This window comes from Myodes glareolus, chromosome 15, assembly GCF_982192425.1.
Source record: "Myodes glareolus chromosome 15, mMyoGla1.1, whole genome shotgun sequence".
In the NCBI taxonomy this organism is placed as follows: domain Eukaryota; kingdom Metazoa; phylum Chordata; class Mammalia; order Rodentia; family Cricetidae; genus Myodes; species Myodes glareolus.
Window position 1 is genome coordinate 22802254 of NC_142040.1, and position 24349 is coordinate 22826602.

Sequence of the window (24349 nt, forward strand, 5' to 3'; positions counted from 1 at the left end):
CCTGTTTTTGTCTGCTTGCTTGTTTTTGTATGTGTGTGTGTATGCCTGCTTGTCTGAGCGTGCACCACATGTTTTAAGTGCTCATGGAGGTCAGAAGAGAACACCGGATCACCTGGAATTGGAGTTATATGAAGTTGTGAGCCACCTGATGTAGATGCTGGGAGCCTAACCTAGGTCCTCTGCATCTCTCCAACTTCCATCTGTCCTTTTTGTTTTCTGTCTTTTTGTTGCTGTTTTTTTGAGACAGGGTCTCACTATAGTCTTGGCTGTCCTGGAACTGAGTATGTAGATCAGGCTGGCCTCAAATTCACAGAGATCCACCTGCCTCTGCCTCCAAGTATTGGGATTAAAGATGTGTGCCATCAGACCGGCTTTTTTGGTTTTCTTGATTTATCACCATTCTCAAAGTCCAGTTTTGGAGTGGGATGTTTTAAAAACCTTGAGTAGGCTAAATTCTAGAGAGCTGAATTTCTTTTTAAAAAAACTATGCATCTGCATGAACGTTATGTGCACTGTGTGTGTGTGTGTGCGCGCACACACACACACACACTCGCAAAAGAGGGCATGAGGTTCCGAGGAACTGGATTTGCCAGTGGTTTTGAGTCACCCAGTACTGGTACCGGGAACCAAAACCTGTTCCTCTCCAAAAGCGAAAGACACTTTGCATTTCTAACCCTAAAGCTTCCTCTCTAGCTCTTCCTTTTTGTGTTCATGTATTCACTAGACTCAGCCTCATGACTAAGCTGGTGCTCAGGTAGGAGTTCTGGCTTAATCGCTTGCAGTTAATAATGTGGTGATGCCATCATGTTTGTGAGACAAATAACCCATGCACATGGCTGCTTATTGATGATGGTTAGCCTGGAGCTCTGGAGGGAGCCTGCAGGCTCTGTCTGTGGTTTTTGCAGAAGGTACCCCACCACTCTGGTCATGGCCAAAGTCTCTCCAGTAGAAAAAGCCAGGCATGGAAATAATCCAGATTTGCCAGCAGGGAGAGACATGAATAGCTCAGACCCAAACCACAGACGCCTCCACGCTACCCTCATTAATAGCATTTCTTAGGTGTGCACCCAGTGACCCCACTTTATACAAAAGTACATAACAGCCATTTCTTTGAAGTCTTGAAGCTTGAGTGACATGGAGGGCCTTGACACCCCATCTCTAGGGATGATCTTTCCCCTTTAGACCTGGGGTTCAAGAAGGCACTGGATACCTGCCTTCCACTCAGATAGACTCTAGAATTTCACTTCTTTTTTGCTTGGTTGGTTTTGAGACAGGGTTTCTCTGTATGTAGCCCTAGCTCTCTTGGAACTCTCTTTGTAGATCAGGCTGGTCTTGAACTCGCAGAGATCTACCTGCCTCTGTCTTCCGGACTGGGATTAAAGCTGAGTGCCACCATGTCCAGCTAGAACTTCACTTCTAAAAGACAGCAAGCTCTCCAGCAAAACTCAAAGGCTTACAATGACTACCCTTGAGTCTAATATATTCTAGTCCTTTCCAGAACCTCTCAAAGGGTAAAAGTTTCTGAAATAAAGTTGCAATCACTGAAGTATGCATGCAAATGAGATTATAGCCCCTGGGCTTATGATATCTTGATAACCAGGAAATTAATTACAACTTCAAAACTCCTGCTACAAATAACTAAAATAATACAAGGAAATGTTCAGGAAAATTACCTCAGCAAAGTCAACCTCATGTTTTTGCCTGAACAGCAAGACAAGTTCACATTTGGTTTCAAATGAAGGGCCCCTCTTAGCAAATAAACCAGGGGAGTACAATATGTTCATTCTCAGTTGAGACTCCAATCCTTCCTATGAACCAGTGCTGCCCACAAAGCCAAAGATGGCCACATCTAAGGCGTCTCTGCTCAAGGCACTGTGCCTTCTATCTCCAACCAAGGGTCTAATTCAAGACCAGAAGCTCCCAAGCTGCTCTTCAAGGGCAAAAGAAGCAAAGCTGCCTAGCAGTGGTGGTGCCCGCCTTTAACCCCAACTCCCAGAGGCAGAGGCAAGCAGATCTGAGTTTCAAGGGGACAACCGGGTTTACATAAGCAAGTGCCAGGTCTATATAGTGAAATTGAGTCTTGATAAAAGTAAAGTGAATCTCAATAATATCTATACACAGATGTAAAGTGCAATAATGTTGAAATAGTCAAAAAGAAAAAAAAATAACATGGGAAAGCATAATTCAAGGGGCCAGCCAGTAGGGAAATGACTATATACATTATAATCTATCTGGACTATTAAAGGGCCTATAACCTTTAAAAATGGAGGTCAAGTTGTAGAATTACGTGGCAAAAATTAAAGCACCCTAATGAATGAAACGTCAGCATTGTAGAGCAACATGAGCTACATCTTTATGTTTATTTTAAAAAAAAGAGTGAGGCCAGGTTCAGATCCCAAGGGATGCGTTTAAAAAGAAAAATGTGGGTGGTGATGGCATTTAATCCCGGCATTGGGAGGCATAGGCAGGTGACCTGGCCTACAGAGTGAGTTAGTTCTAGGACAGTCAGGGCTACACAGAGAAACCCTTTCTCAAAAGAACAACTGTAAAAAGTAAATTAATTAATTTTAAAAATGTGTTTGTGTATGTGTGAGCTTTGAGCATTATACCATGTCTAGAATGGCAGGATCCCCCCTTCTTCCCTTCTTCTCCTTATCCCTCCTTCACACAAATAAACACACAGCTGAAGAGTTTTTTTTTTTAAAAAAAGTCCATGTATTTTTTATAAATCAGCCATACAACAAAATAATTTTTAGAGCCACAAACATAGCCAGTCCATAGAGCAAGTCTGGAGTCATGTACCACGGCAATGGCTGTCGCCTCTTGTCTGCACTCTTCTCCAGGCAGATGTGCAGACTTTAATTCCATATTTGATAATAGGTGGCCAAAACGAACATTAAATATTCCAACAATAGTTTTTTGGGTTTTTTTTTTTGTTTTTTTTTTTTAAAAAAATACTAAATGGTACCTGAAAGCAGACTGGGGCGGGGAGGGGGGGGAGCGTAGCAGGGGGTAGAGTGGGAGTGGCCGGAAGGAAAAGGAGGTGTGGGGGGAGGGAACACGATTGAGCAGGAGAGGAACTGAGGCTTTGATGCGTTATCATGAAAACTGCTCGCATGATACAATTTTAAAAAGTGACTTAAAAAAAAACACTACATGGTAAATGTTATTTGCAGTTGGTAAAATATTCCATTACCCACAATGATGGAAGTAAAAAAAAAATATACAAAATTTGTATTTACATGTTTAAGATCCTCATTCTCTTTTTCTTAGCTAATATAAAGACATACAAAGCTACAAAGGAATAATAAAGGAACTGAAAATCCCAATAAGCCAACGGGCAAATTTCATGATAAACTGACTATAAAGAGGCTCAAAAGATGGCTTTTCAAACATCACTGCCCCGGTGAGCAGAAGCAGCACGCGACTCCATGGTTCTGTGCAGGTAGACATCACTGAGGTTTGTAGGTATCACAGCGGGCCCCTCGTCTCTGAGCTCTGGTTACTGAAGTTGAGGGACCTGCATGCTGAACAAGATCCCCGGGGGCTCTGAGGAAATGAAGCAAGAACGTAATCCACTGGACATCTGGATTCTACTGTCCAGAGCAAGCTCACTGTTGTCGGTTAGAACTCAGTCACAGTCTCCGCATCGCATGGGAAAAGTCAGCCAACCAGCCTGGAGCCGTACGAGGGCCTCGGGCCCTGACAAGGCGGTCTCGGGCCCCAGATGGAGAAGAAATCGTTTCAGCTAGAAACTTAGTCTTTTTGCCGGGTCTAACTCCTGCGTGTCGCTGGATTTCTACCTTTTCATCACTTCCACAAGTTAGGTTTCTCTCAGGTCGCTGTGTTTCCAGGACATCAGAGGAGCAGAATTCTGATACTGGCACCCATGCTTGTGGTCAGTGCTGAGACCAGCTCGGTTAGAAAATGACAGTCCCACGTCACGGCGTCCCCGCCCCTCGCACACGCACCGTGAAGCAGGCTCGCCATCCTCAGGTGCCGCTCAATAGGAGGTTTTAACGCTGGTTGAACTTGAAGCGTAAGAGCTGGATTTCCTGGAGAACTTGCCGGAGTTGAGGGAGACTTGCATGCGGTTGACGGTACGAACGCTTCGACAGAGGAGCGCGTTTTTAGCCTGATCCCTGAAATCTTGGGAAACAAAGTAGTAGACAAAGGGGTCGATGCAGCTGTTGAGGGTCGACAGGCAGAGGGCGACCAGGTAGAGGGCGTAGACGTGGCTCTGGCCCCGGCTTTTAATGAGGAAATAGTGCACGACCAGCAGGAGGTTGCTAGGGGCGAAGCAGATGAAGTACATGGCCAGGACGGTGATGATGAGCCGGATAGCCCTCCGCCTTTTCTTCTCTGAGTGCTCATCCATGGCGGAAGAACGGAGGGTTTTGATCATGAGTACGTAGGCAGAGGCAGTAAGTAAGGCTGGGAACAGAAAGACTCCGATGGCCAGGGAGAGGAAGTAATTGAACATGTCCCCTACCAATACCTCCTCAGGTAGCACATCATGGCAGGTAGTGATGTTCAGGGCCGGAATATAGACGGTCTGCTTCATGACATACAAGGGGATGGTGACCAGAAAAATCAGGAGCCAGATCGCCAGGGAGAGACCGATGGCAATGTTTGCCTTCTTCCTGGAGTGTCCCATGGGGTTCACTATCACCCAGTACCTCTGCACGCTGAGGCAGGTCATGAAGAGGATGGAGCAGTACATGTTGCCATAGAAAAAGCCAATCAACACCTTGCAAAGGGCATCCCCATAGGTCCAGTTGTTGCCATGCAGATGGTAGGCAATCTTCAGGGGGAACCAGATGACAGAGAGGAGGTCGGCCAGGGCCAGATTGGCCATGTAAATCACAGCAGGGTGTTTTTTCTTGGTCCGGAAAAGGAAGACCCAGAGGGCCATGCCATTGCTGGGCAAACCAATCACAAATACAATGGCGTAGATGACCGGAAGAAAGACAGCAGTCAGTTTCCCAGTGAGGACGGATGTAGAGAACTCATCAACGGAAAAGCCGGGTTCTACTGTATCCCCTTTCCCAGCGTCTGGAGGGGGGGTGTTCAATCTGCCGATTAAACTTCTCCCTTTACTGTTGGGTCCTGGACAGAGAAAGCAGAGCAAGGTCAATACTGTGATAAATGGTCCGACAACAGCGCTGCTTTGCTTCAATGAAAAGTTTCAGACAAACACAGACAGACGCTACTAGAAGGTTATGAATAATATATTCTTTGAGTGACGGTACTGGGCAGGGCAGCAATTGAATTCTAATTCTTGTGCATGCTAGGCAAGTATTCCACCCCTAAGCTGCATCTTCAGGCCCAGAGATGAGACTTTTTTTTTTTTAACTGTGGGAGTTTGGGGCTGCATGTAGAACACTGACTTCTCGGAATCTTAAGGCTGACGATATTTCAATTTACTTTTAAAAAATAGCTACATTTATTAGTTCTGTTGCTTAATCATACATCCATAGAGTCTTTGATGGGTCAGTTAGTTTAAAAAAAAAATCAGCCTAGAATTGTGTGTAACTCCTTTGGGGTCTCGAGTGCAGTGCAACCTTCCTAATGCTGCGACCCTTTAATACAGTTCTTCACGTTGTGATAACCACAACCATAAAATCTTCATTGTTACTTCACAATGGTAATTTTGCTACTGTTATGAATTGTAATGTAATTATCTGATATGCAGGATATCTGATATGTGAGCCCTGTGAAAGAGTCGCTGGACCCCTAATCGGGTTCCAACCCACAGGTTGAGAGCCACTGTTCCAGCAAGACAGAAGCCCTGCCTTGCCACCAGCTGGCTCTGTTCCCATACTATAGTGTCCTTATATCCTACTCTGGCCTTAAGCCAGAATCCAGCCTGACTGTCAGCCACGCCCTATCCCAGAGACCAACCTAGGGAAATTTCAGGACCATGGGGCAGCCCCTTGTCCACCCACAAGAAATACACGACTATAATGGGTAGGAATTCCCTACCTCTGTGCTGGCTCTAGAAACACCCTCCCACGGAACTCAGTTGGTAGGCAAGCCTTTGAGTATCACTGTACCAATGACAATGTGTGCTCTGATTTCTCAAGCATGTAACAGCAGGTTTTAACTCAGGATGCTTCCCCTATGCTATGACTTAATCATTCAGAACCACAGATAACCCTGGGTGTGAAAACGCATGCCCATAGTCTCAGCAACTGAGAAAGCTGAGGTGTGTAGGAGGAGGCCGCTTGTTCGTTCCCGACTGCTCAGCCCCAAAATAATCACACAGAAACTATATTATTTAAAATCACTGCTTGGCCCATTAGCCCTAGCTTCCTTCCGGCTAACTCTTACATCTGAATTCAACCCATTTCCAGTAATCTGTGTATCACCATGTGGTTGTGGCTTACCAGGTAAAGTTCCATCTAACTCCAGTGGGGCTACATGGCTTCCTCCTGACCCTACCCCCTTTCTCCCAGCATTCACTTTAGTTTTCCCTGCCTAGCTCTGTTCTTTTGCCATATCACAGGCCAAGACAGTTTCTTTATTCATTAACCAATAAAAGCAACACATAGACAGAAGGACCTCCCACACCAGAGGTGGATGGATTGTTTTAGCTTGAACAATAGTGAGCTCCCATCAAAAGCAAAGAACAACAGAACCAAACCCACCAACAATGGCTGGTGTGCCCATTCTTCATCCTGCTTCAACCTGTACGCACTCATGGACATGGAGGAGAAGGCGAGGGCACTAAAGAATTTTACTTTAATGAAGTACCTGCTCCTTGTCCATGTACCCATGAAGAAAGACCTCTCCTGACTTTCCCTAATTTCATGTGGCTCAACTATCGCCTGATGCTTTTCCAACTCCATACTCAGGTTCTGCAGGACAGCTCACTTGGAAGGTTTCTCTAGGTAGGACTATCCGTGAAGGGAAGTGGAGGAGTGTTGGAGGTTACAGAGACCAACAATTCATTTGCTACTCACTGTAGAAAAAAATGGAGGCTTCCCATGCCCAAAAGAAGGAAGTTTATGTCCTAACACCCAGTAGTCAAGGAGCTTTGCAGCCTTAACGAACAATCTTAATAATGTCATCCTGGGGGGGGGGGGGGCTGGAGAGATGGCTCAGTGGTTAAGAGCATTGCCTGCTCTTCCAAAGGTCCTGAGTTCAATTCCCGGCAACCACATGGTGGCTCATAACCATCTGTAATGAGGTTTGGCACCCTCTTCTGGCCTGCAGACATACACACAGACAGAATATTGTATACATAATAAATAAATATTTAAAAAAAAAAAGAAAAAAAAATGTCATCCTGGGCAGGCCGGTGGTGGCACATGCCTTTAATCACTCAGAAGGCAGAGGCAGGTAGATCTCTGTAAGTTTGAGGCCAGTCTGGTCTACAAGAGCTAGTTCCAGGACAGGCTCCATAGCTACAGATGAAACCCTGTCTCGAAAATACCAATCAATCAATCAATCAATAAATAACTGAAAATAAAAAAGAAAGAAAAGAAGAAGAAAAACATAATCCTGGATTACTCAATCAGGCCCTTGGATCAATGACAATGATCTTTGAAGACGGTAGAAGGAGGGGACTGGAGAGATGTCTCAGCAGTTTGGAGCACTGACTGCTCTTTCAGAGGACTCGGGTTTGGTTCCCAGTACCCACATGGTAGCTCACAACCATCTGTGGTTCCAGTTCCAGGGGAACCCGACACCCTCACACAGACATAGACACAGTCAAAACACCAATGCACATAAAATAAAAAACGTAAAAAAGAAAAAAAAGAAGAAGAAGAAAAGAAAACAGAAAAAAAAAGAAAGAAAAAAGGCCAGGTGACGCACACTTCTAATCCCAGCACTCAGAAGGCAGAGGCAGGCGGAGCTCTGTGAGTTTGAGGCCAGCCTGGTCTACTAAAGAGAACTGCAGGACAGTTTGGGTTACACAGAGAAACCCTGTCTCAAACAAAACAAAACAAAAAAGAAGTCAGAAGGAAGTTCAGGAGAGAAAAGGAGAAAACGCCGCAGAAAAACTGTGGCAATAGAAGCAGAGACTGGAATAAAGTGATGGAACAAGCCAAGGGGCACCAAAACTGGCAGCAGCCACCGAGAAGCTATGGGCAGACTCTCTTCCCCCACCGTCTCCATGCCGGACCTCCCCACGTCGGAGCCAAGAGAGTGAACGTGTTGTTCTCTGCCACTGCTCGTCATGACGGCCTTGGGAGAATAAATTCATTCAACATAAATATATTTCTATTATTTCAATTTCTTCTATAGCTTTCCAAAAAGAGTCTTTTAAAAAAATTAAAACAAAGCTGGGCATAGGGGCACACGCCTTTAACCCCAGCATTTGGGAGGCAGAGGCAGGTGGACCTCTGTGGTTTTGAGGTCAGCCTGGTCTACATAGAAATCCTGTCTCTAATTAATTGATTAATTAAAAACTAAAACAACTGTTCCTAAAGAGGTGGGGATGTAGTTCAGTTGGTAGATTGCTTGCCTATCATGCACTGTGGGGCCTCATGAGGTCTGGGCATGAGTCCCAGTGTAAATTCTGAAGCCTAACTTGAGTTTGGTGAAGCCTAGTGTAACTTCCTGAGCCTGAGTTTGGAGACCTGTCTCTGGCTACCTGACCTAGGTCCACCTCTGCCCAGCCACCGCTAACATGGCAGAATATCATTGGCCCTTGTTCCTTGCTCCATCTCAACCCATCCCAGGCTTCTCAATCCCCATCACAACCTTATATAAGTCCTTGCTTGTGTTTCTCCCGGGTGCCCAGGGTGGAGGGTGGAGTCACAAGACTGGCCATCCTGCTCAGCCCCAGGGAGAGTACTGCAGTTCCCCACCCCCCACACTTTCTGCCAGAGAACCCAGCAATGCACCAGCCACTGTAATCTTAGCACTTAGGAAGTAGAGGCAGGATGATCATAAATTCAAAAGCATCCTCAGCTACAAGTGAGTTTGAGACCAGCGTGGGATACATGTCTCAAAAAGATTATTTCTAAATATTACAATGTTTTTCAAACACTGTAAGAGCATGAAGAATGTGCTTTGCATGGTAACCCAGCACCCAGTACATGGGTTCATAATGAAATATTATTTCACGAAATAGCAGTTACCCTTATTACATAGATGCACGTTGATCCACTGGAGTGTTTTTCCAAAGCCACTAACTAATTGTGAAGCACTTCAAGAAAATGGTAATGATGTGTTTACAGATTTTTTTTCCACCCAAGACTCAACAACTGCAAGGAAACCTACAGAGGATTTAAGGCATCTTTAATTCTAGCAGAGTGCCATAATTCCTTTAGAGTCTCTCAGCCGCTGGCACAGCCCACTCTGGATTACAGTGCTCAGCTCCCCACCTCCCTGGGAGAACTGAGAGGGATCCAGAGCCACGGCTCCTCTACTCATTTCTACAGGACCTTGGCCTGGAACCGTGAGTGCCAAAGGTCACACATACAACCACAAAGAATTACAGGACCACAGCGGTCATCATACATGTTAGTACTAATACATCGTGGGTCTGGTGTTGCTGTCAGCACTGTGCTATATGGATGGAACCTGTATCTCAGTCACAACAAACCAGACAAGGCAAGTAGTACTATCATGTCCCCATTTTACAGACAGAGACACAAAAGCAAAGATCAGTGAGCTGAGAAATGTCCAAAAGTTAAACCATTGTTAGGTAAGGAGATGACACTTTAGAGTTAGTTAGCTCATTACTAGAATCCATGGTTTTACTCACAATGCCCCAACCGCCCCTGATACTACATGTTGGCACCCATAGAGATCAACCCAATCTGCATGGACTCAACACACACACACACACACACACACACACACACACACACACACACATCTTCTCAAACAGAACTTCTAAAATTTTTAATTTACCATATTAAAAGTCGCCTTTTTAAACATGAGCTCCCTTTTCACTACTTCACATAGTCACCTGTATTAGTGTCAACATATTCTGCAAGCCATTTAGAGGTGTAAAAGAATCTTGTGAAGACCTCACAGCTGCCCAGAGGGTGATGTGTAGGTAGCACAGCTGGACCCTGTGAGTAGCAGACAGGGGACCCCACTCATCCACAAAGGCATCTCGGCCAGAAACAGCCCCACAGGCACTAATTCCATGGGTGTAATGGTCCCTTTTCTGTTGCTCAGATAGAACACCACAGCCAAGGCCACGACTAGAAGCTACAGGCAAGGCAGTCTGGAACAGGAAACTCGGAGCTCCCATCTTCAAACACAAGCAGGAAGCAGGAAGGGAAGGGAAAACTGAAAGTGGCCGAGACTTTTAATCACAAAGCCTGCCCCACGGGACATGCTTCCTCCAGCAACATACACGTGTCACACACACACACACACACACACACACACACACACGTCACACACCTCCCCAAACAGCGCCACCAACTAGGGAACAGGTATTCAAATACCTGAGCCTTTGGAGGACAGACAGTCTCATTCAAAGCAGCACAGTGAGCTACCTGAGCTTCCGGAGGCAGTGGCTGAGATTTCAGAGTTCTCATAAGAACGCTCAATTTCCTTCAGTTCCCAAAGAAAGTAACACAATGTTCTCTAGAAATGAGGGAGTCTAAGCCTAGACATTGCCTGTGTATAGCTACTAGAGTCACGCGAGGTCATTACACACTGAAGAAGCCTCGCTGGAGTGGACTCTGACCTCATCGGGATCGGAGTACATCTGGGCAGATGTAACAAAGAGATAAGGAAGGAGCAAGTAGGGGCAGCAAGATGGCTCCATGCGTAAAGGCCGGCCAGATGACTCCCAACCAGAACGCACAAGCTTGAGAGAAACAAGTCCCACGAGTTGTCTCCTGTTCTCCCCATGTATCGTGACATGTTCACACACGCGCACACACACACACACACACACACACACACGCACATTGCGGGGGGGGGATATAAACACACAGAGAGAGGGGAATGTAATGAAGGAAAGAGAGAGGGAGAGAGAGTGTGGCTTATACACAACATATGTGCTCCTCACGGTTGTGGATTGTGGAAATCACCGACTGGAGCTCCAGCAGGGTTAGGCTCTGGTGAGGGCCCTCTTTCAGGCTGCAGGTTGCCAGCTCTGGCTGTGTCCTCACAAGCCTTGGTTTTCTTGTTGCTAGGGTTGACGGCATATAACTGAGGGAGGAAGTGTTTACTTTGGCCCATGGCAGGAATGTGAGGCAGGTTGTCACACTGCGTCTATCAGAAAGGTGAAGGCTGGGATCTGCCTGCTTCTCCTGTGCATTCAGACTGGGCCTCCAGCTCATGGAATGATGCCGGGCACATTCAGGATGGACCTTCCCCACTCAGTTAAAACTGTTCTGGAAACACCCTCGTAGATACACCCAGAGGTGTGCTTCTGTGGTGATTCTAATCCAGTCAAGCTGATGATGAAGATTAACTGGGACAATACCCAAGCAAAAGGATAACATACCCACACAAAAACTCGTTCACAGCCATTCAAAGCCGCGTTATTCATAATAGCCCTAAACGGAAACAACCCAAATGTCCATCAACAGAAGAACAGATGAACAAAAAAAGACTCTCCACATAATAGAATGGTATTTAGCAACAAATAGAAAGATGAAGTATTGAAACCAGACATTGTCATGCATGCTTCTTGTCCCAGCCCTTGGCAAGCAGAGGTGCTTTTTACTGGTAATCAAAATGATCACAGTAATGGTCACAATTCTGTAAGTCTACCCAAAATCACTGAACTCTCTCTAGACAGGCTGGTTGGGTATTATGCAAAATGTTTGGCGTAGAGAACCTAAGAGAGCTATAAAAATAACACAGAGACATGGGCTGGGAAGTGGCGAGGGCAGAGATGAAACACATCTAGGCAAGGGTTAAAAATCGCTGGCATTGAATAGATTCACTACTAAGGGTCTACTGCCAAAGGGTTAAATGGTCTCTTATAACCAAATGTGTAGCAGGTCAGTGAAGTTCACGTAAAAAGGGACCAAAAATCACGTTAAATAAGAATGCTAAAATAAAGAGAAAAGAGGAACAAAGAAAGACATTATAAAAAAAGAAATACTACTTAGGCTAAAAGTAAATACTATTTTTAAAAAGGGGGAAGGAAGATGAAGAAAAAGGAGGAGGAGGAGAAGGCATCATTTTTAAATTATCCCAAAATCCAACTCAGAAATCAGATTCTAAGGTAGGGATGACCCCCTCAGTAGTGAAGTGTTCACCTAGCATGGATGAGGCTTGATTTCCAACCAGTCTCCCCAGCCCCCACCACACACACAAGTAGAGCTGGGAGTCCCGCCTTTAAACTCAGCACTAAAGAATCTGAGACAGATTGTGAGTTCCAGGCTAGTCTGGGCTATACAGCAGATCTTGTAGCAAAACAAACAAACAAACAAACGGCAACAGTTGTTCATACTACAACATTCCGTGACACTGTTCAAAGGTCCCTGAGGTACCGGCTCTGCCATCCTGTATTGTACACCAAACTGCTGGAATCCCAGGGTCTAGCTGTGAAGCCGGCACAGTGTTTCAGAACTGAGCAGACTGTCACTGAGTATGAATGTGGACACATACAGGGTACCTGGCTCTGAGGGTGGCTTTATTTCCAGGGTGACAATCAACAGGTCCTGCCAAACATACAAAAACATACACCCAACACTCAAGACAACACCTGGCCCCCACGGCAGACAAACAGGAAACAGGCCTGCTATCAGATTCTAATGTATATTTATTTTCAAAATCTTAAATCTAGGACTCTCATCAAGCAAAAAAAAAAAAAAAAATGTCTGTCACCTTGAAGTAGAGTGAATGGGGAAGGGCCATACACTGTAGTCTTTCTGTTTTAGGTGTTCAGACACACAGAGTGCAAATGGATACAATCTTTTGGAAAGTAATTTGGCAAATGTATCAAAAGTTAAAATGCGCTTGTCTTCTGAGCTGCCATTTACCCCAGGGATCTGTCTCACACTGACTGTGCTGAACTATTGTTTACCATGGTAGAACAAAATGATCATCTGGGTATCAAAAGGTTCAACCGGTTATGAGGGCTACAACTCTCCTGCAAAAGTATGGACCAAAGTCTGTCTTCTGACCATACAGAGATTTATTATCGAAACACAAATAGGACCGTTGCTGCAGGACGGCCCTTATGCTGCTCAAAGGATGTCATCTTATAGGGGACATAGTGTCGATGCTTTAACCCTCTCCGAGCTCCGAGCTCCAGAGTTCTTTTGCTACCAGCTCTGGGGAGCACAGACTGAAAAAGAAAAGATGTCAGTAGCAGAGCTAAACTGTACCCCCCCCCCAATGAACTGTTTTTCCTCAACATTTTTCCAGATAATAAAACCATAAGGAAGTCAAATACAGACTTCCAGGGACAGGAGCTTCCAAGGTTAATTAGTAACTCAAGGAACGCAAAGGAGAGCAACCTGAAGGCCCAGCTCCACCTTTATCAGAGTTCTTTCCATCCTACATCTCCTGTGCGTGCCTATTCACAAAACGCGGACTTACTAAGATGAAGCCAGGTTTGCAGGGGCTGGTCTATAATTGCGGCTACTCAGGATGAAGTAGAACCCAAAGTTCCAGTGGATTCAAGGAGAGTTTGGGCAATTTGAGGGAGACCTTGCCTCAAAATAAACTGTAAAATTAGGGCTGAGGTTCTAGTTCAGTGACAAAGTGCTTTGCTAACACAGAGGAGGCCCTAGGTTTAGCACCTGATAAACAGTGCGTTGCATGGTGTATGTGTATGTGTGCATACGCCTATGTTTCAAAGCCATTAAAAATGTGTTACTGACCTTAACATAATAAAACCCCATACTTGTACAATACTTTCTATATTTGGGGACTGTATTTATGTATTTCTCATGCACAAAAGCATGGAGAAATAGGAATCAAATGTTAGTAGTGGTTATTTTAAGTACCAATGTTTAGGATGATTTTGTTAAACTTCTCCTCTTTCATTTCTCATCTTTCTATTTTTCCTTTAAAGTGACCATATATTTTTTATTCTTTTTTACATTTTTATTCTTATTTTATGTGCATATTTGTCTGTGTGAGGATGTCGGATCCCTTGGAACTGGGATTAGAGACAGTTGTAAGCTGCCATATGGGTACTGGGACCAACCCATCTCTTCGGCCCCCACATATTACTTTTATAATTAAAAAGAAGAAGAAAAGGGTGTCAGGAGCTGAAGAGCTGGCTCAGCAATTAAGAGCACTGGCTTCTCTTTCAGAGGACCCACGTTCAATTCCCAGCACTGACATAGTGGTTCATAACTCTGTAACTCTGGTCCCAGGACATCTGACACCCTCACGAAAAATATGAATGCAGGCAAAAATACCAATGCACATATTATTTAAAAAAATTAAACTAGGAAAATGTTATCTGTGCACGGTGGTGCATGTAATGTCAGCATTCAGGGGGCACAGACACACAGTGAGCCTGTCTCAAAGAAAGAGAAAGAAAAAGAAAGGGTACAAAACAAAACCCCACAAACAACAACAAAGAAACAGTAAATCTGAAATAGACTGCCCATGTCATGGGAAGTGTCTCAAGTCCTAGTTGGTGTAAAGCCCAGCATGACAGAAATCAAAAAACCAAATAAATGTGGAGATGGGGGTGAGGGCGCCAGGACAGACAGTAGTGACTGGGTTGGAGAGAAGTTGACTTAAACGTCACACTGTCAATTTGGGAATTCAGTGCCCCCCCCCACCTGCAAAACTGAGGTGATTTTAAGTTGGGACCGTTTCCGTGAAGCAATCTTTTGGAGGTGAAGAAAACCAAATCCGATGTGCTCTTTAACTAATCAAGGAACACGTGGAAAGACCAGCCCAGAGCGGCGTGAGCAAAGATGCCCAGTAACTCGCGGGAAAAGATTTCAAGATGCACCGTGTCCCTAACCAAAATTAATCTCAACTGGGAGAAAAACTCCCTGTACATAAAGTCTCTGTTACTAGACTAACTTTTAAGGACAGTTGCCGGCCATGGGAGCGTTAAGTGTGCAGAGAGGGAAACCAAAGTGGGATATTAAATAGCTCGGGTTAACAAGTAACCGATTTATTATTATTATTATTATTATTAAATCAAGTTCACAGTATATGCCAGGAACCTCTCCCTTCCCAACCCCTTCACTCTGTAAACAAAGAGAGCTATATCATCAGGGTACGCTTCCTATTCCGTGTGAATCATAAAATTATTTAATCAGTTCCAACCACTTTTCTTCTTCTTTTTTTTTTAAATTTGCACACACTAACCTTTGTCACTGAATTTTAAATTTCTAACTTTAAATGGCAGGCAAACGAACAGGGGCTAGACGCTCTTCAGCAACGGCTTTACGAGAGGGTAAAAGTGAGAAAAGGCCTTTTACAAGACCTCGGCAAGTTAAGCTGGTAAATGCCAGGTCTTGTTTTGCAGCACAAGGGCTCTACCGCCGGCAGCAAACGCCCCCACCCCACCCCACCCCACAGATTGCACTGGCGTCCTTGACTTCTAGAGGCGACAGTTTGAGTTCACCTGGAGCGGTACCACCCGCCCAACCCGGCGGCCCGGACGCAAGTCGGTCCTAAGGCACCGCCCTGGACCGCTCTCTTGCAGTTCTGTTCCTAGGACTTGGCAGTCTCAGCGCTAGATCTGGGTGACTGCCAATGTGTGCTCCGGGTGGCGGGAAGGTCTCGAAATTTGTAGGCCAGAACGTCACCTGGGCGAATGTGGGAGTCCTGAAAGTTCCCCTTCAACCACCACGTGACACCCAAACTGCCTGAGTTCCTAACCCAGCGCATCCACTTAGATGCCAGGAACTCCGGCCCCGAGTGGGTCTTGAGTACTGTGGTTCGACCCCCAAGGAAAGGGTTCAGTGGGTGTGTGCGAGTGCAAAACGTGAAGTGGGAAGTTCCCAGGGCTCCCACTCACTACTCCACCCAGCCTTGAGCCGTCAGCTTGCTATAATCCAAGGTCCGATAGGACCAGACCGGAGGTAGTTCATACGGTCCATGAAAAGTTCTTAATGACTCAATGTTTGCAAAGAAACCACCCGAGGGAAGGGAGGCTGAATCTTCAGGGCACCCCAAAGACGAAGGCGCTCCTTCCTTGCCTCCCCGAACCACACCGACAGGTAGAAATTGGAAGTGCCCAGATCATGGTTGTCTCTAGTACGTCCTTGGGGACACTTCCCGGGTGTCCCAGTTGATTGGTCAGGGACTCCTATCAAAGCCACTGAGAGAGTCTAGGGGTGCGCGGAGAAGTGCGCGCCTGGCCCGCTTCCACCACGAACCGAGAGCGTTCCTCCGCCGCCTAAGCCCTCCCGGTGCAAGGTCCTCACCTTGGAAGGTCCGGTTGCAGGAGACCGAGGCTGCCAGAAGGAAGACGCCTCCCAGGAGCCACGCCAGGTTTAGCCTTCGCATCCTCGCAGCAGCCCTGACGTCGGGCGCCACCGGTACCAAACTCGGAACTCCGGGTCCCCTTCCCCTAACCCGAGAAACACTGAGCTTTCCCCAGGGCGGGATTCGTTTCAGTGAAACTGGAGCCCCTGGACGCACCTGCGGGAGGCCACGCCCACAGGAGGCCCCGCCTCGGTCACGCCCCCTCCGAGCGTTTTCCGCTGGCCCCACCCCGGGCCACCTGGCGCAGCACCGCAGGCTTGCCTACTGCTCCGGTGTGCTGGCCCGCGTCCACTAGGCTGCCAGAGTCGCCTGCGGGTGGGGCTCGACCAGTGAGGTGGCTACATTGGAATGCAAATGACAGGAAGGTTGGGACCCAGAGTTCTTAGGGCCTGGACGACGTCCAATGGACCTTTAACCTTTAATTATTTCAGAGAACCAGTGAGGTCATCCTCGCTCACCTCTCGTGAATGTTAGAAAACCTAAACTCACTGTCTTTGCCTTCGGTAATTGGTATGGAAGGCTTCACGGTGTAATAAGCAGTGCGGGACCCGAAGTACAAGAGGTTTTTGTTTCTTTGTTGTTTTGTTGATTCTCATCTTGGTTCGGCTTTTTTGCGAAAGCCTTCTCCCTCACCCGCCTGACCTCGAACTTGTGGCGATTCTCCTGCCTCAACCTCCTAATTGGCAGCCTGTGCCACCAGCTCAGCTGACAGTGACTTTGGATGAGCAGAGGCAAGGCAGACTGCTGTGGACGTCATCCAAAGGGGTAGGAAACGTGTTGATCAGTGTCCTTGAACAAACCTGGACGCGGTGAGCTAGCGCGTGGAACGTGGGCAGAACAGGCACTTCAGTACTAACTGCCAATGGTTCGGTAATGTTAGCTTCCTAAGGACCACAGCAGCCTGTGCCCACTCCCATCTATCTTTCCATTTTACAGAACAGGAAATGGATCTTGGAAGTTGGTTGCCTCAAGTTGCACAGGTCATAAGCACAGTTTGTAAATGGTCTTCACATTCAAGCTCAAGTCTACGACTGCCATGATTCTCACAAATCATTGCTTTATACCTGATTCCACGCAGGTCTCTTCTGCGTGTAATCCCATAATCCAAAGAAATATATAAAGTTTGGGTTGGGGGTGAAGCTCAGTAGTAGAACATGTGCTTAGCATGTCATGCCCGTGGACTTGGGTTGATCCACACTACAGGGACACACACCAGGAAAGGAGAAGGTCTGGAGATAGGTACACATGCCTTCACCATGTTAGTGATGCTTTGCTCTAAATTTCCTCTTTAAATGAGAAAACAAAAGCTAGGCGTGGTGGCTCAAGCCTGTAATCTCAAACCTGTAATCTCAGCACCCCAGAGACGGAGGCAGAAGCATCAAGAGTTGGAGGCCAGCTGGGCTTATTTAGTAAGACCGTATCTCAAAAATAAGTGAAAAATAAGCTAGAATAAATCAAAGCTTTCTGTTGTTCATTTAAACTGCGGTTTAAATAACAGAGAAGATTCTGGAAGAATTCCAGTGCAGAAGAGGATCTGAGAGAGTGCAAAGTGGGGAGGGTGATTTCAGTTCAGTGTGGAAAGAGCCGGCTGCCTTCCTTGACAGTTCTCTGGGATTACCACAGGGTTAACAGAAAGGCCCGAGTTAGCCGTTTGTCCCAGGTTTGAGGCCATCCACCCGGCTTGTTGCAGAGGGATTTCACGCCAGAGTGAAGGATGAGATTGACTCTACATATCCTCTCAGGAGTCTTGAGTGAGGCAGTCACCAGGGACAGTTATTAATATCTACACAGTCATAACCCAAATGGTTACCACTGTAGTCCTGTAAGCGTGCAGAATGGAGTCTCTGTCTGATGAAAGGTCTCAGTCACACTTACTCAACACTCTTCTGCCTGTTCCTTCTGCTGCCACAAATGTAGGAAGAAAAGCAAGTGGCCCATAATGGGCCATGAAAATAAAATGCTTCCTCTCTGGATAACAGAAATGGACGGGTAAAAGCATTTTTTCCTAAGACACACACACACACAGAGACAGAGACAGAGAGACAGACAGAGACAGAGAAAGACAGAGACACAGAGAGAGTGGGGTGACCGGAGAAAGCCCCCAGGGATGAGATAGTTCTCTTTAATGTTGTGTCTCCGGTGAGTCTCTAATGTCTATATCTCAAGAAAGGTCTTTGGGGAATTTGAATGGAACTGAGCTTCATTTGTGGAGCCTTAGGGTAGAGTTTAGCTCCCCTCCACTTCTCCTCTGTGACCTTGGATAAATTATTCACTCTATGTTTTGATCCCTCTTTATGAATTGGGATTAACATTTTGTCTCATTTAAAGGCACTCCTAAGGATAAAACAGCTTTGGGTGTGGCTCCAGGGCCCACCCTTCAGAAAGTCTTTTCTAACCTAAATATCCCTCACAAAAATCAACAGGGGAAAGCGGCCAGATGTGATGGCACAAGCCTTTAATCCTTGCATTCAGGAGGCAGAGACAGGCAGATAGATATCTGAGCTCGAGGTCAACCTGGTCTACAGAGTGAGTTTCCAGCACAGACAGGGTTACCCAGAAAAACCACGAACAAACAAAAACAAAACACAGGGGGAAGCAAAGCAATATTAGTATTTTAGTATCTTTTTTTTATATTTATTTAGTAATGTGTGTATGTGTATGTGTGTGTTTGTGTACATATGTACATGACTGGATGACACCAGCAGCAAAGAGAGTCCTCTAGGGTGTTTTTTCTATGGTAGGGTTCAGATCCCTTCTCTGGAGGGTTGGCTCTCTGAGTCTGGAATGGAACATGTGAACTTACGTCATTGCTCAAGGAAGCCCACACCTGGAGCGTCTGTTAGTTGTCCTGGTGTACTCTGTTTTCCCAGCATGGTCACTCACAGCACCCCTTCCCTAACCACCCCAGTGTGAGCAATGCTAAGCATCCCTGTTCTAAAAGGGACCAGGCCACTCCAGAAGACAGATACACAATTCATCTCTGATGTCCCTTCAGTCTTTCCCAACATCCAGTTGCCCATCTGTAATTATCACGATTGCATCTGCTATCTGGGTCTGATAATGGCCCCTTTCTTGTATGGTGGCTGTGAGGGTTCGGTTTGCTCAATGCCAGTGAACAGTTTTTGAGCACCGGGCCTGGCACAGAGAGAGCCGCTGCTGTTTGGTGGTTGTCTTCAGTGAGAGATCTCTTCAGAGAACCACTGTGGGCCTCTAGCCACTTTCAAGGTTCACTGACATTGGAGAGGAACTGAGTTTGAATCACCAAAATTTCCAAGAAATCATTTCAGTGAACAATGCTACTAGTCAGAAATCTCAAGAATATGGTTTATTGGTCTGGAGATGTAGCTCAGGGTAACAGGGTAAAGAGCTTGCCTAACATACTTGAGGCCCTGGATTTCATCCCCAGCACCATCACAAAAGTAAATAAATGAATGAATAAATAAATGTGTAATTTCCTACAGCAGCCAAAATGAACTACTTTCATAGAAGTCAGTTTGCGGGTGTTTTTCTCAAATTCTGAGGTCAAGAATCTTTTTTTTTTTTTTTTAAAAAAAAAAGAAGAACTGATGATTCATTTGCCTGGAAGGCCTTGGGGTACTCTATGAGTCTGGTAAACACTATGTTGGTCATAACTAACTGCTAACTGCTAACTGCCTAGCTGCCAGAGACAGGGCACTTCCTGTATTTTTCCCACTCCCCATAACTTGAAGAAGACATGAGAGAAAAGGCTTGAAATGAGAAGTCCCTGAACCGGTGGCAGCCGGTCAGGTCTAGCTGGAGGAACAGCTCTTCTCTTCACTCACTCATCCACTTAGCACACACTCTGGACAAAGTTAGCAACGACAGAACACATGGTGAATGCTACAATCACTTCCCAGACTCCAAATACCCAGTCTAACTATAGAAACAGTACATTGTCCTCCCCAGGCCCACTCTGCCCTGGATCCTCCTCACCAGCAGTTCAGAGTTGTTTTTCTGCTGCTGCCTGGTCACACTGCTGACCTCTCTACAGTGGAGCGACCCTGGGCTCATCCTTGACTACTTCCCTAAATGTGTATTCATTCCCCAGTTGCTGCTTTCAACCCTCTGGTTTTTAAGTACTGCCTATACATTAACTCCAACTTTCTTTGTCTACCCTAGATCTCTCCACTACAGACATAAACCACTCATCTCGCATTCTTGGGTCTGTCTACAGCCTACCAAGAGTAAGCCTCAAACTAGACTGCTGCATCGCCCAACATCTCACCTCTCCTTGTACAATCTTCCCATCACTTCAAATTCCACCTCCATCCCTCTGGTTCTTCAGATAGGAAAATCTTCCTTTGTCCCTGACCTCTTTATGTTTCATATCTGATCCATCAGCAATTCTACTTGAAATCCTACCCAGACTACCACCCTGGTCCGAGTGGTGGCTACCTTCCGCATACATTATTACAGTAGCCTGGTGGTTGGACTCCTTCCTTATAGCCTTCCACATCCACCGGTCTTCCCTCAGTGTTGTTAATTAAAGTAAATCTGTTGAAATGTTCACCAAGACAGCCCAGTTCCTTCTTTGAGGAATTAAAGTGCCCCCCACACCCCTCTTTATAAAGCGCACACCCTCACAGGCCTCTTCCTCAGTGTGCACACTCACACAGTTGGGCCTTGACTTCTATTATCTCTGTCCCTACTGGTTTCCCAGCCAAGTATGCCTCCTGCTGTACTCCTGCTGAGAGTGCCTTTCTCTCAGATACCTCTCACCATCCCGCTGGACATTGGCTTTCTTAGACCTACAGATCTTTAGAGCTGGAGGGGTACCTAGAAGCTGAAAGTGCCTCTTTTAACTAGCATTCCCTTGACTTGTATACCCTGGGGCTGAGACATCTGGACGACAGCCAAAGACTGAACTGATAATGACATCATCACCCAAAGAAGTAGTCTCCCGGGATAATTATTTCCGGCATTGGTGACCAACTATTGTCTAGACTTGTGATCTTCGGGGTTTCTTTATTTTAAAAAATTATTGCTGTTTTTCAAGACAGGGTTTCTCCGTGTAGCTCTGGCTGTCCTGGAACTTGCACTGTAGACCCGGATGACTTTAAACTCATAGAGATCCATCTGCCTCTGCCTCCTGAGTGCTGGGATTAAAGGCGTGTGCCACTACACCCAGCATTAAAGAACTATATTTATTTTTTTAATGTGTAGGAATGTTTTGCCTGCATATGCATCTGTACACTGCTACATGCTTTCCAGGAGCCCACAGAGGTCAGTAAAGGACATAAAATCCCCTGGAACTGGAGTTACAGATGTTGTAAGCCACCACGTGGGTGCTGGAAACCAAACCTGGGTCTTCTGAAAGAGCAGCAAATGTTCTTAACTCCTGAGCCATCTCTCTATCCCCAGTTTTCTGATTTTTAAGCTTAGATTTTTTTGTCACACAAAGTGGAATATATATTAAATATATTTAAATTTTCTTACATTTATTTATTGTGTGACATATCTGTATGTGCATGTGTGATCCTGAATGTATCATGGCATTCATTTAGAGGTCAAAGTAAACTTTTTGGGAATTGGTTCTTTCCTTCTACCACATGGATCCCAAAGATAGAATCCAGGAGGTCAGGTCTGGAAGCAAGTTTCTTTACCTGCTGAGCCATCTCACAACCCCACCCCTGGAGAAAATACTTTTAAGGAAAACAGTTTGGGGAGACTTTCAAACTTGGGCCAGGACTTTCAACAGGAGCCACTCAGTAACAGGTCAGCCATGATGTCATGGGAGATACAGCTGCAAGGGGAACCTCAGCCTCCTGGAAAACGATCATGCTGTGCAGAGCAGAATGGGCTTGCTCCTTGGGGAGTCAGCTGGCAACATCTGGACCAAGGACTACTTATAGAAATAAGATGGAGTGAGGAGCAGAAGGCTGTCAGTCATCACACCAGCAGGAGTGGCTCTGTGGTCCTTAAGGGAGGGGAGTGTGGTAGTTGGTCCCGGATGCTAATCTGACTAGATTACGAGATGTCTAGGACTGGTCAAGCTCTCCTATGTGCTGCAGGGTTGCTTATTTCTATAGAGTACAGTGTTTATGATTGCTATAGTCAGAAACTTCCTAACTGCTTCCCAGATTAAAAAAGAAGAAAGAAAAATATGGTGAAGAACAGGACCAGTGTACAGGCCTGCTGTAATGGATTGATAAAAATGCTGCAGGATCCACGGCTACTGCAGGTCCCCGAGTGGTGGTAGCGGGCCATGTGGCAGCAGGCAGCGGGTCCCGAGAGCAGCAAGTTCCAGGCAGGGATGGTGCATTCCCCAAGTGGCTGCAGCGGAGAGGAGAGACAGATGGATGGGAACGCCACGAGACCACACCACAGGTCTCCGGAGGTGACTGGGCAGGGAGACAAGAGCTGGCGGGTGAGAGACAGAGACATGGATAGGCACGCCATGCAGAGTGAGGTTGGATATTTATTTAGTCGGTTATGGAAGGGAAGGGAAGGAGAGAGAAGAGCAGAGAGGGGCAGAGAGAGAAGAGACTCGGGCTACAAGCAGGAAGGAAGATCTGCCTGCCTCAGCAGACAGGGGAGGGAGTGGGCGTGGCTTGTCTCTTAAAAGGACAGAACAGATCATTACGCCTGCCTTCCCTGCTTCTAAGCAAAGTGCCTCCTTCGCTATGGCTGCCATCTTCCACTGACCTCAGACTCCAGTTTCTTCAGCCTTTCAACACGAACTCAGTGCCAGTGACCCTCCAGATCTCCTGTGCCAGACTGGAAATGCTGAGGCCATCACTGGGGTCTCTGTCTCAGTAATGCAGATAGACCTGGTTGGACTATCCAGCCCCCTGTCATGGCCTGCCTATTTTCCTAGCAAAGCCTTATATGAGTGTTCAGTATGCAGTGAGGGCAGAGCCTGGCTCATCAGGCAGAAAACAGGGTGAGACCACGGGACAAGCTTTGCTGCTGCACTTGTCTCTAGAAGTTTTGCATCAGGGCGGAATCAGGTTCACGCGGCATAACTCTCGAGGGTGACACCACCAGCTTCGTTTCAGAGAAACCTAATTGTTGATGTTTCTTATAAAATCATTCATAACAGCCTCTTTGGGCAAGTGGGGGGCATTTTATATCAAAATTTTTACACAGTGTACAATTTCTCTGTATTTAGCTTGGCGGCAACCACAGACACACCCTCTATTCCAGTGGTTCGCCCCTTTCTTATAAGACTGTAAACAGTGGGCAGGAGTGTTCCTCTAACATCTTTTTTTTTCCCTAATTTTTTAAAATTTTTTAAAAATTTATTTATTTATTTCAAATGTTCACCTCCTCCCATCCTCCCATTTCCTTCTCACTTCCCCCACTCCCCCTCCCCCTCACTCTCCAGTCCTAAGATTCCTCTCACATCTTGACCAGCGTTTTGTTTTGCTTCTTAACCAAAGTGGCCGCGAGCTTAATATGTAGCTGAGTGATCTTCCCAGCTCTGCTGACCTTAAGGACCAAGACATGGTGGGACAAGCCTGTAATCTCTGTATCTGGGAAGCAGAGGCAGGGTCACTGTAGGTCCCAGGCCAGCCAGACCTACATAGTGTCATCCTGTTTCAAAGAGACAAGTAAAAGGTTGGGCTGTAGCTCAGGTGGTAAAATGGTTGCCTAGCATACATAAAGCCGTGAGTGTGATCCCCAGCACCACATAAACTGGGTGAGGGGGGTACACCCAACCAGGACAGTAATTCTAACACTTAGGAGGTAGAGGCAGGAGAATTGGAACTTTGAGGTCATTCTTAGCTCCATGGCAAGCTAGAGGACACCCTGGGCTGCGTGAGACCCCGTCAGAAAGAAAGAAAGAAAGAAAGAGAGAGAGAGAGAGAGAGAGAGAGAGAGAGAGAGAGAGAGAAGGAAGGAGGGAGAGGAAGAGAGGAAGAAAGCTGATCTTAAATACACCGGTTAAACAAATGTCCTGTAACTCTCTTAGTCAACCTCCGCAAACCCCCAGGGGGTTACAGCGGTATCTTTAAAAATCTGCCAGAGGGCTGGA

General features: G+C 46.2%; 1 protein-coding gene across 1 annotated transcript; it reads right to left on the bottom strand.

Annotated features, from left to right (window-relative positions):
* Positions 1 to 2328: 2328 nt before the first annotated feature.
* F2rl1 (F2R like trypsin receptor 1) lies at positions 2329 to 16515 on the bottom strand. The gene is made up of 2 exons (XM_048455826.3): positions 16290 to 16515; positions 2329 to 5109 (listed from the first exon to the last, which is right to left on the bottom strand). Exons 1-2 carry the CDS (start codon positions 16369 to 16371, stop codon positions 4004 to 4006), a joined length of 1188 nt encoding a protein of 395 aa, XP_048311783.3. The 5' UTR covers positions 16372 to 16515; the 3' UTR covers positions 2329 to 4003.
* Between the last annotated feature and the right edge of the window lie 7834 nt (positions 16516 to 24349).

Excerpts from the sequence above, each read along its gene's own strand:
- F2rl1 (XM_048455826.3), bottom strand. The coding sequence starts at position 16,371 with ATGCGAAGGCTAAACCTGGCGTGGCTCCTGGGAGGCGTCTTCCTTCTG. Across the intron at positions 5,110-16,289 it reads CTGCAACCGGACCTTCCAAG|GACCCAACAGTAAAGGGAGA; the intron begins GTGAGGACCTTG and ends TTCTCTGTCCAG.